The following is a 15,999-nucleotide window of genomic DNA, read 5'->3' as shown; positions in this document are numbered from 1 at the left end:
AATTTCTTACATACCAAAAGAACATAAATAGATGTGTGCATATATATATATATATATATATATATATATATATATATATATATATATATATAGCATAATAAAGACAAAAAGGATAAAAGAAAAGAGATTAATGAAAAAAATTAAGAAAAATAATAAGTTTTCTTACTGTGCATCAGCTGCAAGTACATAGAACTCACAAAATAAAATAAAAATAAAGAGTAAACAAGGAAAAAGATATAAAGGTTTCCCAAAAGAAAAAAAAAATTAAATTTTTAAAAAAAAAAATCACAAATTTAAAAAAATTTTACAGTTAAAAAAATTAGGAAGGGATATAATCTCGTCATCAGCTCACACGATTCCATCTGAAAAAATAGTTCTTTCAAATATTGCATTAATGTAGCCAAAGCAAAAGATATCAATACAGTAGTGTGAGGAGCACCAAAAAAATTGAAACGAAAATAGAACCTATTAAGAAAAAAAAAGAAAAATAAAAAAAAAGCAAAACAAAACAATAGATAATAAAAATTCAAGAAAATACAGAATAAAACTCAAAATGTTATGTGAATTCAAATGTACTCACATTTACAGGTATTTTTCAAAAATAATTTAAAATGTTTGCCAGATTACAAAATTTGAAAATAGAAGAGGATGAAGGAAATTAACTAATGGTGCGTTCTTACTGAAGTACAGCAGCCTGTTTGACTTTTTAGTATATATATGTGTATATGTATATATACATACACATAAAAAATGTCTCAAAATGTTGCAACAAACGTTTAGCGGAGGTAAGGTACACCAACAGAATAAATCAAAAATTGCATTACAACCCATGACCAACAGAAAAAAGCAAATGTATGAAATCTTAAAGGACATAGGAAAGTGATGAATTAAAAAGTTATATCGGATATCTTGACAGCATATAGTGTTCAGTTGGCACCATAAAATGCTATGCAAGCTTTAGATCAAGGAAACATTGATTGCTACAGATAAATTAAATTTTTTTATATATCTAAAAACAAAATAATATAAAGTTTATAATGTTACAACAGGCACTAAGGCATTATCAGATGCTACACATACCCAAGACCAAGAAAGCAGGTATCACTGGAACGTAATAGCTCATTTGGCATAAAAACTGTCATGTGGTCATAATAATTTGGCCACACTATCAGGGTAGGTGAAAGCATCTTGCTGATAGTACTAATAAGTAGCTGATAACCATGGATAAAAAGTATACAAAATCTTGTAATTCTGGAATACCATTTGCCATCACAATAGATCAAAATTTGCAAAAATTTTATAAAAAATGGTTAAAATTATAAAAACCACATATTTTAGGTAATTGATTTGAGGTAGTATCTAAATGTTGCCACTTTTAAATGAGAATATCTGTATAAAAATTTTAAACTATGATACATCTTCTGCCACCTGAATGGTCCATTGAGGTAACAGAAGATATTAATTTAAGAGATTCAATTTTGCTACATAAATAGTGCTATTTAAATATTGAAGCAAATAAAAATGAGAAGATATTTAGTTATAATTCCAAAATTTTTTAAAGATATTTTCGTTTAGAAATTATAAATTTTAAATGCTACCACTAACTGACCAACAAAATAAATTATTTTTTTTATAACTTTAAAAATTATTCGGACAAATTTTTACAACTTTGGTCAAAAGCAGAATATATTAATTCAGAATTACAAAATTTTGTCATACATCAAATGATGGTATTTGATAGCACTACTGCCAAAAGACTTAAAACTCTGACTTTTTTGACCCACTCTAATATATACAATGTAATGTCACATATTCAGAATTGTTCGGATTTCTACGAGTCTGGAAAATCAATTTTCAGAATAATAGGTTTTTAAGGCCAACAGAGATTGAAAGATGTGTTATTCAATAATAAATTAATGAATGATAGTTAACAGCAAGTTTCATACAATAGCGTTTTGTTATTGGCTAAATCTGAAAGAAAGATGGTGAGAAAGATGACTCACTCCTCACCCTGTGTAACAAAACCTGTCTGCAAATGTTCTGAAGTACTATAAATATTCAGCTTCATTAATGTATTCATAGTTTATTGCACTCAGTAAAATATACTTTTTTTTAACTTCTAGTCTTTTCATTACAGCATTTTAATAAGTTCATTAAAGCAGCATAAATGTTATCCTGAACACAATAAAAGGAAATTAAAAACCAATGTCTCTTAAAATATTGAATTGGTTCTATGAAAATTAGTTAGACTGGACAGATTTGTTAAAAAAAACTGACTTGTACAAAAAAAAAAAGTTAAGCATATAAACTTGCCAGAACACTGCCACTATCTGGGACAAATTCAACTTTGGTTCTTCTGAGTGATCTCTCCATGGAAGTATTAAATCAATCTCAGGAAGAACTAGAAATTGTAGAATACGTCTTGTACTCACCTACAAACAAAAAGGAAAAAAATTAACCAATGAAATAGAGTGGGTTGATTATTTTAGATTTATCTCAAAAGTTATAAATTTTCACAACAAAGATAATTTTCAGTTTAAAAATTTTAGTTTTTTATATGGATAAAACATATGAAAAAACTTATATGGTTTATCCAGAACACTTGAGCCTTGGGAATATTTAAGTAATGATAAATGTCTGCACCAATTATCTTGGTTAAGGGGCACAAAAAAGTGTTGAGGCAGCAAAAGGCGTGCCAGAATTTAATATATGTTTATATGCTACGGTTTGCCTAGCGCCATTAAGTTATACCCTCTGAGTCGGCTCTCTTCTGTGATTTTCTTTCTAACGTTTCACATGACAAGACTGGTTGTTGCCGAAATTCAGAAATTTTTTGGCTCAGGTATTGATACGAAAATCTTCCTGAAGCCTTATTGAGCATTACTAATCAAAGTAAAAAAAAAAAAAAAACAGTTATGTTATAAATTAAGTCCAATGAAGAAAAAAAGAGAGGGGGAAATATCAATGGTGTACTTTGGAAATTTTTGTTCCAAGCTAACCTAAAGATTTATCCCCCGATAGAAAGTATTTCCGAATGAATTAAATAGATTCATTTAATATTTTATACATACATAAAAAATGATTCACTGACAAGCACTTTTATATAATTAAGAATTTTCAAGTTAAAGACAGATAGGATAATATGCACTGCTTAAAGAAAAAAAGTGTATTAAAAAAATGCATTTATTAATCAAGAAAAGTTAAATATTAGCAATAAAATAAAAATATATATTAAAAATACTTTTTTTCTTAAGCAGTGATAATATGCATTGCTTAAAGAAAAAAAGTGTATAAAAAACATGCATTTATTAATTAAGAAAAGACAAATATCGGTAATAAAATAAAAATGTATACTAAAAATATTTTTCTTAAGCAGTGATAATATGCACTGCTTAAAGAAAAAAAAAGTGTATAAAAAACATGCATTTATTAATTAAGAAACGACAAATACTGGTAATAAAATAAAAATATATACTAAAAATACTGGTAATATCTTCAAAATTTCACAAATACCAATAGAATTTATTGTTTGACTAACTTTTTGATCTTCTTTAGAATAGATAAAAAATTAATTATAAAATATTTCAGAAAAATAAGACTTACCACAGCATTGATAACCATTGGAATGACAAAAGGTATTATGTAGAGTGGCACAGTAAGTTGATTGAATAGCGCTAGACCTGTGAAAACATCAGCAGGCATGAGTGGTCTTCCCTCAATTTTCGAATATAATGAGAATGTCTAACATAAAAAGAAACTTTGTTAAAATATATTCATTAAATTTTAAAAAATTAAATGCGGTGGAATTTGATTTTAAAAAGAAACTATAAAACTAATGATTTAATATATAGCATACCACTAGTGTCACAATTATTGATGATGTTTGAGTGATGAAAGCTGAAATGAAGAAAATTTATGTTAAAAAATAACTTTTGAAATTGTTTTTATTAAAAGATTTTATTAAAGAGATTTTTATTAAAGAGAATTAATATAAAATTAAAGAAAAAAAAACCCTGCAAATGTTTACATGAGCAAAAAAATTCTATTAAAAATATGCTTGGATAACAGAAAAAGTTTTTTTGTATTTGTTTTTTCAACATCAGATACTGAACTCTTGTTCTTCGCTTTGAAAGATGCCAAAACTGTCACTGATTTAAAGTTACCCAGTGGGCACCTGTGAACCCAAGAGAGCGGATGCTGCTTACAGGGTTGCCACTCAAATCTGGAGAAAAAAATTCCCTGTACATATTATATACAATATATTAAGAGGAAACCACGATTACTGTACTCTTGTGTGAGCTATATTGGGCTAACTATATTTATTAGTTTTAATTGCTGGAAAAACAGCGGAACATACTTAAATAATGCTATAGTAAATATAATGGTTAAATATCCCATAGATTACGTTTTGAGTGGTCACCAATTTTTAAAAGACAAAAATAAGATACAAAATTCCCCAGTTTGTTAAGAAAAAATCAAAATTCCCTGCATCCCTGTTATTTTAGGTGATTTTTAAATTCCCTGTATTTTTCAGGTTCTCCTTGTGGAGTGACAACCTTGTAAGAGTGGGCCACATTTACACATCATACAACAGAGGACAATACACAGAGAGAAACTTCCATGTCCTGAGCAGGATTTGAATCTGCAACCATTGGGTTTGCAGTTAGGCACGCTGATCTTTCAGTCACCTGGCCAGCTTATATCAAAATAAGTAAACTTTCTACCATTACTAAATCGACAGATTTAATAAAATTATTTATTTCATGCAACTTCTACACCCCAAAACAATACTTCTTTGTCACAGAGCTTTTCGAGCCTGCTTGAAACTGTTTTGAGATTGATGTTCGAAAATAAATTGAAAATTTTAATCAGCTTCATTTTATGAAAAGATTGGAAATATTCTTTTTTTCAGGTTTTGTTTTAAATAAATGATAAGGTGTAGAATAAAAATTTTTTTAAAACAAACTTTTCATTTTAATAAAAAATACACTGCAGGGACAATATTTTTTGTCACTTTTTCATCAAAATAAAAATTTGTATAAAATATATATTTAAAAATTGAGAATTAGATTGGTACATTTCAGGTAGAACAATCAAACAACATTTAGTAGGAATGTTACTTAAGTTGGTAAAAATTTTGAATTGCATTTTATTATTCAATAAGATTTTGACATTTTCTTTTGTAGTTTATTTTTCTGATAGATAACAAAATTATTATTAAAAAAAATAATAATGACATCCGAACCGTCAAACGACCAACAACCGTTAACTTTAAATTTATAAACGTCTCAAAAGTTGAAGAAATTTCGAACAGACTCCAAGAGTTCCATGTTGCTGATTAAATCCAATAACACACAATATTTTCTAGAATATCACATTAAAATAAAATGTTTTAAAATTGCTTAACATGCACTTTTTTATAAATCTCTTAATCTAATACAACTTCTACTACTTACACCACCATACATTCAGTTATAAAAATCAGCAACTTAGAATAATTTTTTTAGCATAAATATCAGTAATTTTTTTTAATATTCAAAATATTGAAAATTAAAAGTAAGATAAGCTCCTCAAAAAAGCATTAATTAGGTAAATGTCAATAAATTATTTGAATTCCAAAAAATAGGCTTATAAAAAATGTCTTCTTATTACAATAAAATTTATTATAGATATTCTTTTTAAGAAGATAAAGAGATTTAAAGAGTATCACATGAAGAAGACCAGTTAAAAATTGTGAAATATTTTTAAACATATTACAAATAAAAAATTCAGTGTGACTTTAAAAACAAGCTTTTAAAAACAGCAGATAAAAAAGTTATACACAATTATTTACAGCAAACTATAAGCCATTTAAAATTGATATAATTCTGGGGGGGGGGGGGAAATGAAGAAATCTAAATTGTTTGGAAATCTTAAAGCAGGCATAAAAGGTGAAAATATGGGAGAAATATTTTTAATTTAAAATGCATTCAAAATGCTTAGGGGCAATATAGTAATAATAAACACTTTTTTAAAAGATTACATATTTACATCAAACTGTTTTTTAACATAGTTTCCAGATAGGTACTTAACAAGTTTCCAGTATTCGCACAACATAATAGCATGATGCGTAAAAACCTGCTATTACCTAAATAAAAATCATGCTGCCTTCAGAAGAAAAAAAAATTATAATATGATTCAACAATAGACTGACCCAAGTTTTCATTTATCCTTTTGTTTAGGAATCAATAATTCGTGTTATCATTTTGAGAAATAAATAATTGGTAGCCAATAACTCTAAAAGCTGAATTGAAAAGTTGATTTGATTCATTTTGCAAAGAATAAATTCAAATTATTACATTATAACTTATAAAATATCTTCGGTATTTATTTACATAAAAATTTTCAAACGTAGAATTCCTAAATTTTAAAAGGAAAATTTCGCTAAAATAATTTCCATTTAACAATTTTTCTTCTTCTCATTTTAGTTGTTAACTTTCATTAATTTAAAACAAGGTTAAACCATGTAAGTTAACTAAAATTTCAAAACATAAGTAGTTTAGAAGTGACCTTGACAAGCAAACAATAACTCACTATTAAATGCCACACAAACTGCATCACTTCTTAAAATTTTAAGTTCTTTATTTCCAATTTTTTGCACCAAATGAGCATAAACTGTTTCCCAGCCATATAATTTTAACAGCTTGATTCCTTGAAGTAGTTCAGTAGTTCTTTTCAATCTCTCATCAGAAACAACCTTTCAAGAATAAATACAGAACAAACTTTTAAAAATATATACATAATTATTCATTTAAACCTATTCTACAGTAGTTAATATTTCTTTTTAAAATATTTAGCTAGAGAGTCAAATATAATATGTTAATTTTTAAAAAAATAATACAATATTTATAAGCCTATTACAAACAATTTTCAAAATAAAAATTAAAAAATTTCAACGGAGATACAAGGGTAAAAATTAAGACAATTTAGAGACTAGCCCTCAGGAATATAACTAATAGATATTGCTGGTCCATAAACATTTTCACTGGTCCCTATACAGGTCTTGAGTAGATTTTATTTTTAAAAAGTTAGTTCAGTTTAATTGAAAAATAACAAAATATTGGTTCAGTTGAAAAATAATTTTTTTTTTAACTCAGTTATGATGATATATGTTTTTGAGATCAAGACAACTTTCGATTCTTTTACATTACTTGCTAGTTCAGGGGACCACTGAATATTTTTTGGAAGTCTGAGTTGAATTTCGGAGGTACAGGACCACTTGACTAATAACGTAAATTTCGAAACCTGAAAGAGAGTACAGGCTTTCATAGAGTTCTTTCTAATGCAAATGCTAAATTTATAACCTTGACTTATCTAACTCATCCTTGACACATCAATTCTGAAAATTTTTTAATAATAATTGTAATAACTTCTCGCCGGAATTTTTTAGATTGGTTGTCTACCATCTTATTATTCAAATTTGTTACGATTTGAAGCTTACATTTATTAATCATTGAATAATCACACAAAAAAGCAAAAAAAAAAAAAACTCTTATAGAAAAGGAAGAAAAAAATTTTAATTTAAAAAAGGGTCAAAGTTAGACAGCATTCTAAGAGGAAAAGAATCTTAATCTCCAGGAAATCCTTATTTAGTGCTTTGTAAAAATATATTCTATTTAAATAAAATACAAATAATTAAAAATTTAATAACATTTTAATTACAAAGCGAATAAAAAACTATTTCAACACTTATTGAAAAAATATCTATTCTATCTAATTTTAGAAATCAGGAAAGAAAGAAATATTTTCAAATTTTTTCCCAATCAAGAAAAAGTCAAAGGAGTAAAAATTACATAATGACAATAAAAAAACAAGAATTGCAAATTTCAACTGATTTTTAAAAGTTATCACACACACATTGATATTCACACAAAATAGAAAAAAGAAAATACCAAGAGAGAGAAGAAGTAAGAAAAAGGTTCAGAATAATAGAAGTTATCCAGATGAAAACTGTAAGAGAAAGGAAGAAAAATTAAAACACTTAAACTGCAAGTAATTAAGTTAATACACAGCATTTAGAAAAAAAAGTTGGAATCATAATAAACTTCAGAAACAATAAATTAATAATCAATTTCTCTTCTTAAATTGCTAAAAAATAAAGTTTTAGTTGGTCCATAGTTTCTTATAAAAGCAATACTAACTTGAAGCTGTTTTTTTTCTCACTAATCAATCTGTAATAGTATTGTTACACATTGTAACAATAATTTTTGAGGCACTAAATAGACTTTGAATGCTTCACACTCTTTATTGATAAGAACTTTTCACACTCCAAGGTTTATTCTACTTTGAATTCTTCACACTCTTCATTGATGAGAACTTTTCACACTCCACGGAACTTTTCACACTCGACGGTTTATTCTAATAATATTTTTTTGACAAGTCTCCAGTTTCCTATGACTATGGTTCAGGATTCTAGGAGCAGACAGAGCCAAATTCCAACTCGAGGGCAGAGACACCTACATCCAGATTTTGGGAAGGAAGTATTGGAATGGTGGCAACAATAATGAAGCGTCCCTTTGGAAGTAATTTGATACCTCAGTCTATGATATGAGTTGGTGAGGAGCGGAGGCTTCGGCCTGCCGTTGTTCTCTCCAAGAACGGAGAGCAGCGTCTGATTCTCAATAATGAAATTGTGATAATCTTTCAGGATCCATGTTGATCTGTAAAGTTTGTAGTGGAATACAATGATCAAAATTAATTTTTGATTTCTACATGAGTGTTAGAAAAATTTGAAATATGCATTTTTTTATTTAAGTGTGACCTCATTATGATGTGATGGAATAAATCTGTGTAAGTAATCTTTTGTCGTTTTCTTAGGTTTATGTTTTCTTTTTTATTTCAGCTTAATCTACTTATATCTAAATTTTTTTTATTTATTTTCCAGAGACTCCTTTTAGCTTTATACTACCACTAAATTGTTAAGTTATCCACCACGTGTGGCAGTAAATTTAATCAGTTAATTGCTAGGTTATTTAGGATGATTGTATCCAATATTTTATCTAATTCTATTATACGGCTAATTTAATTAAGTTTTATTTAATGATTTTCTTTTTGTTCATTAATAAGTTTCAACTTCATCACCACAACTTTAATTCTTTTTTTACACACACAGCAGCACTAATATCTTATATACCAACATTTAATATATGGTGCCGTCGCGTGGTTTCGAATCTGGTGTTAAGAATAAATAATTTTTTAGGAGAATCTCTGGAAACTTTGGCTTTTAAATTAATTTATGGCTGAAATATTATTAAATTTTAAATACTAAGTGCCTTGTGCACAAAAAATATGATCAAATAATTGATTTGTTTTAAACATTTATCTCGCTCTCTCTCACAAATAAAAATTTTTATTGTTGACATTTAAACAATAAGTAATAATGTATCAAATTGGATTTTAATATTGATATATATGTTGTCACAAGAAATATACTTTTGATTTATATGTGAATCGCTATATCATAATATACTTTTGAATATGAAGTATTTGAATATAAATATTACATTTTGAACATTAAAATTTTATATATAATTCAAGATATAATTAAAAATAGGTTTTTTTTTTTAAATTTTAAAAAAAATTTGGTTGATATTTTAATTGAGTTGGAATGATTGTTAATTAGCATTTTAATTCAGATCATGATATATTTTTTGAATATATTAATTATTTCTATGTGTATGATATTAAATTTAAATAAGTACATAGAAAATTCATTTAGTAATTGTGGTAAATACATTGATTGATTTCAGTGTTTATGATGTTTTAATAGGGCAAGATTTCAGTGATGAAACTAATTTCTATAGTATTTCAATAAGATTATTGATTTTTATTAATATAAAAATATATTTGACAACATTTTTTGATAATATTTTTTAAACTACATTTTATATATTATTTTGATATGGAGTATTGTATGTATTGTATGAATATTGTTTTTGGGGTTTGAATGCTATTTATTGATTGTTAATATACATTTTAGTGATAATTTAAGGTAGATATTAATTAGGTAAATTTTTCTATGAATTAATATTACACTATGGCTAAATCTGCATATTCCTTAGCGAATTCGCTGCAAACTTTTAAGGGTAGCAAAGAGGAAAATTTAAATTTTTTTCTGAATAATTTAGAGCAAATCGCTCAGTTAGAAAAATGGGACAACAAAAAAAAAAGTCTGATATTAAAGTTAAATCTTGCAGGAGAAGCATTGAAAGTAGTTAGTGAGGCCAAAACAAATGTTGACATGGAATACGAATGCATAGTTAAATTATTAAAAGATAAATTTTCCAGGAAATTAAGTTACGCAGAATTACAGAGTAAGTTTAACTCATTGATTCAAAAACCAAATCAAAGCATAAGAAATTTAATTGAAGAGGTAGAAAAGGCTACTGATGAGTATCTAGAAATCAATGGAGATAGTAATGAGCAAACTTTAAGTCTAGCTAGGAAAATGAAATCACAAAAGCTGCTTGACAGCATGCGTCCGGATATTAGAATCGAGGTTATGAAAAGGGGAGCATCAAATTTCAATGAAATAGGCAAAATTGCTATAGATATTGCAAATGCGATTTCAATGAATGAAGCCCATCTGAATAATGTAACAAAATCATCAGAAATTGAAATCTTATTAAGAAGCCAGATAGAAAGCAACAAAAAAATTGAGGAATTGACTCAAAAAATTAATGATTTAACTAAAACTAAATCGGTCAACAACATCTCACAATCGAACAAATTGAATCAACCAAAGATAACTTGTCATATATGTAGTAGAAATCATATCACCACAGAATGTTGGTATTATCCTAAAAACTACAATGTAAACAACAAATTTAAGCCTTATGAAAGAAGCCGCAGCTCTTTCAGAAGAGGATTCAATAGAAATTTTAGAAAGAGGGGTAACAACAGTACGGACAGAAGACAAAATAATTTAAACTAGTTAATGGTTCTTGTGACAAGTGGAAAAATACAAAGCTTACAAGAACCAGTAGAAATTCAAATGATCAAAAATTAACTGGTAACTTAAGGTTAAAAAAGAGAGATATTGGCAAAAAAGATAGATTTCCGAATGATAAGAACAAAATATATAAAACTAAAATTTATGTCAATAGTAATTTTAAAGATAAAAATTTTAATTCAGATTATGATAAGGTTAAGGAATATAATTCAAAAATTTCTAATAACAATAAGAATAGTAATTGGGTAACTGAAGAGGATATAACAAAAAAAAATAGTAAAATAAAAGATACAAATGAAGGAGTAGAAAAAGTAAATAAACATGTAATGACCTGTAATAACAGTAACGATTCAGAATCTCTACCTATTATTTTGTTAAGATTTGGTAACTTAACCATTCCGGCTTTACTAGATACTGGTGCAAATCTTAGTTTAATTGATCCTATCACTCTTAATGAAATTAAAGAAAACACTAAAATAAGTTATTTATCTAGATCTGTAAGAATTCATACTATCGACAACAATACTGTTCCTTATATGTCTGCAATTTCTTCTAAATTCAAAATTGACACTAAATGGTTTCAAGGGATATTTTTTGTAACTAAGAATTCTTGGGCTTATAAATATAAAATAATTTTAGGGTATGATTTCATTCAACAGAATAAAATTGTTTTAGATATACCCAACAAAAAACTTATAGTGAACCATGATTCTTTTGATTTTCTCGAGGATACTCCTCGTATTGTAAATAATGTTTTAAGTGATGTAAAGATTGTAAATAATTCTGCTTTTGCAAAAAAAAAGATTGTGTTAGAACCCCATTCTCAAATATTAATTCAATTAGGTATATCTGAGGATATAAAAGATAGTAAACAAATGCTTTTTTCTCCAAACAAAAACAAACTAAATTATAATATCTATGAATCTGTTAATGAATTTAAGGATAAAAAATTCTGTACTTTCATCGAAAATAATACAGATAATAAGATTGTAATCAATAAGGGTACAAAATTAGGAAATGTTATTAGTATTAAAGATGATGATATAATTAAACCTAAAGAAAATACTAATTACCAAATTAACAATTTAAATCTAAATGAAATTCATCAACTGAGAAAAAAAGAGCTTAATGCCTCTGATTTTGATTTGAGTCATTTAAATAAGGTAGATGCGGATAAGATACTTCAAGTTTTGTTAAACAATTATCAAGTTTTCTCTCAATCTTATACAACTTTAGGATCTACGGATGCAGTAGTACCTGAATTTAATTTATTGCATAACTTTTCTATCCAAACCAAACCATATCCGATTCCTAATATTGCAAAAAATTTTGCCAAAAAAGAGATTAAAGATCTATTAAATGCAGGAATAATTGAACCATCTTCTTCCAATTATTGTTTTCCTGTAATTTTTGTCAAAAAAAAGCCTTATGTTGATGATCCTGAATTGCAAAAATTCAGAATGGTTATAGATTATAGGTTACTTAACTCAGTTACTGAGACTTTCAAAATTTGTCTTCCAAAAATTAATGATATCTTGCATAACATTTCTGGAAAGTCATATTATAGTGTTTTAGATCTCAAAAGTGCATTTTTCCAAATAAAATTAAAAGAAAAGGACAAATCCAAATTAGCATTTTGTTGTGAGATAGGAAATTTCCAACCTACTCGTCTTCCTTTTGGTTCTCGCAACAGTACTTCTTTTTTCCATAACTTAATTTCTAAATGTTTAGATGACATTAAAGGTCCTAACGTGCAGTATTTTCTTGATGACATTGTTGTTGCTGCAGATTCCATTGAGGAAATGTCACAATTACTTGTTAAGGTTTTTGATAGATTAAAGAAATTTAATTTAACTCTAGATCCAGCTAAGATACAAATCTGTAAATCTAACATTAAATACTTAGGTTTTGATGTAAATTCCAATGGTTTCTCACCCGCTTCTGATAATATAGACAAAATTTTAAAATTTCCTGTTCCAAAAGATGTTAAACAAATTCAAACTTTTTTAGGTATGATTGGTTATTTTAGACATTTAATCTACAACTTTGCAGAGATCATCAAACCCATTGTAAACTTAACAAAAAAAAATGTTATTTTTAATTGGAATAAAGATTGTCAGGATGCTTTTGAAAATATATCTGAACAACTACTACTTAAACCAACTTTAAAGAATATAAATGAGGAACAAAAATTTTATTTGGTAACTGATGCTTCTAGCAGTGCTCTTTGTGGAATATTAATGCAAAAGAATAAGGACAATTTTGACCCTATAGAATTTTATTCTAGGCAGTTAACCCATTCTGAATCTAAATACCCATCTATCCGTAGGGAACTTTTAGCAATTGTAGATTCAATTAAACATTTCCATCAACATCTTTATGGAAAAAATTTTGTTATTTTTACGGATGCTAAGGCTTTAACTTTTCACATCAACTTACAAAAACAACCTGAGATAGTAGGCAGATGGTTAATGTATATGCAGGAATTTAATTATACAATTCAACATATTCCTGGTTTTAAGAATCCAGCCGATTACCTATCTAGAGTAACTAATGATAATGCTGTTGTAAATAATGCAAATATTTTTGAAGTTAATGATAAGCTTAAAATAGAGAATATAAAAAATTCTCAACAAAATTGTACACAAACTAAGGAAATCTTTAAAAAACTAAATGATAATGATAAACTAATTTCTAAAAAATTTTTTGTCAACAATGATGGTATTTTGATGATGAAGGTGAGACCACCTAAACATCCATATAAGACTTTAAATAGAATTTTTATACCCATCTCATTAAGAGGTGAAATTTTAAAGGCAGCACATGCTGCACATTTTGGCATTTTTAAGACCTATAATTTGTTAAAAAGAAATTATGCATGGTATGGGATGTTGGCAGACACCCAAAATTTTGTTGAATCTTGTGATGCATGTTTGGCAAATAAGCCAAAATCTAAAGTAACTGAGACTAAATTCATTGAAAAAGGTGATTTAAGTGTAGGACAAATTTTATCTATAGATATTGTTGGGAAACTACCCAGATCAATTGATAATAAATTTTTTATTTTAACTATTATTGACAATTATTCAAGGTATTTAGAGGCGATACCTTTAACTAACATTAAATCTTCAACAATTATAAATAATTTAAATGAACATTTTTCAAAATTTGGTTTGCCTCAATCCATTATTTCTGACAATGGTACCAACTTTACCTCTGAGGAGTTTCAAGATTTTATTAAGGCTTTAAACATTGAACATCGTAAAACTTCATTTTACTATCCTTTATCTAATGGTTTAATTGAGAGATCTCACAGAATTCTAAAAGAATCTATAGCTTCAATGTGTAACAATAGTTGGGAATGGACTAAAAAGCTTTTATTTTTCAAATTACACTATAATTCTTCTATCAACGTGGTAACAGGTTATACTCCTGCTGAACTATTTTTTGGTCGTAATTTAAATCTCCCTTTAAATACAAGTGTTAATACCAACAGTGAAGAAAACCCATCTGACTATATCAAAAAATTAAGACAACAAATTGCAGAGACTAGAGAAATAGTAAGTCGAAATGAAAACAAATATTTTGAAATGCATAGAAAATATATAAAAGGTAGACCAATTCCTAATTATGATTGTAAAGATCTTGTTTACTTAAAGATAAATACTGATGTAAATTCTCTAAATCCCAAGTATGAAGGTCCATTTGAAATAACAAAAAAATTTAGGAATAATAATTACCTAATACACATTAAAGATAAGCAAAGAGACCTATACAAAAAATTTCATGTTAGTAAACTTTTTAAGAAAAGAATTTTAAGAAAGGAATTAGAGAATGAGATGGTCAAGGAACATGATTTGAGTATAGAATACTAATGAGTAAGATTATACTAAATCTAATTAAAGATTTGAATTGTTGTGTTTGAAAATAATGATAATGAGTTTAATTTTCTGGTGAAAATACAAATGGTTTAAGTTGATGAATATTATTTTGTTTTTACATTTCTATTTTTTGAATTGCATTTTTCCAAATTTAGGCCAAAATTTGATTCAATGTGTTATGGCTGGTCCAGATTTCATTGAATAGGAAAAATCCTGTTCAAAGTTAGCAAATTATTTGTATTACCATATATATATTTTTTGACCATTTATTTAAAATTTTTACTTTTTGATGTTGAACTCATCATGTTGTCAGACAAATACATGAATTCGATCTAGAAATCACATAATGTGAGAAGAGGAGAATATATATAAATTAAGCTAAATCACATTGGTAAATAAAAGTTATAAAATAAAATAAAGTAACATAAGAATAAAATGATTTGAAAGAGAATTGAGAAAATAAAATTTGTTTTTTTTTGTAAAATTTAGTACCAGAGTAGGATTATAAAAAAGATGTAGCTACATAGATGTTAAAAAAAAATATGCAAACTCTGGTTATAAACATATGTAGTATATATTTATGTATTCAAACTTATCATTTATACTAAAGACAGTAGTGTTAAGGTATGTAAGTTTGAATTGTATATAGTATGATAATTCCTTACTCTACGCTTGTAGAGAATCTGTTTGTGTTTTGAGAGAGAGAGTGAGATACATTAATTTCCCAAAGGAAACGACAATAATGGTTGTGATTTATGTATTATATATTCAGGAATTTTTTGATATGTTTTTATTTGTGATATTTTTTTTTCTTTTACATGTTCTTCAGAGGTCACATCACAAAAAAAAAATTTTGGTACATATAAAATTTTTTTTTATTCATTTTTTTTTCCTTTTAAGGAAGGATAATGTTACACATTGTAACAATAATTTTTGAGGCACTAAATAGACTTTGAATGCTTCACACTCTTTATTGATAAGAACTTTTCACACTCCAAGGTTTATTCTACTTTGAATTCTTCACACTCTTCATTGATGAGAACTTTTCACACTCCACGGAACTTTTCACACTCGACGGTTTATTCTAATAATATTTTTTTGACAAGTCTCCAGTTTCCTATGACTATG

The 15,999-nt window shown here is 26.8% G+C and overlaps 1 protein-coding gene across 1 annotated transcript in view; it reads right to left on the bottom strand.

The window, feature by feature from the left end:
• The window catches only part of LOC147809894 (ATP-binding cassette sub-family C member 8-like), a 78,749-nt gene that overhangs the window by 36,666 nt on the left and 26,084 nt on the right, over positions 1–15,999 (bottom strand). Inside the window, exons 8-10 of the mRNA XM_087162926.1 lie at positions 6,574–6,736; positions 3,857–3,897; positions 3,604–3,741 (exon numbers count right to left, since the gene is read on the bottom strand). Of these exons, the coding sequence (XP_087019052.1) occupies positions 3,604–3,741; positions 3,857–3,897; positions 6,574–6,736 (342 nt within the window). The remainder of the gene's footprint in view (positions 1–3,603; positions 3,742–3,856; positions 3,898–6,573; positions 6,737–15,999) is intronic.

This window comes from Parasteatoda tepidariorum, chromosome 5, assembly GCF_982258835.1.
Source record: "Parasteatoda tepidariorum strain Cologne lab strain chromosome 5, Ptep-v5.0, whole genome shotgun sequence".
NCBI lineage: Eukaryota > Metazoa > Arthropoda > Arachnida > Araneae > Theridiidae > Parasteatoda > Parasteatoda tepidariorum.
Note: the sequence above shows the minus strand (reverse complement) of the source record. Positions and strands in the feature narration are given on the sequence as shown.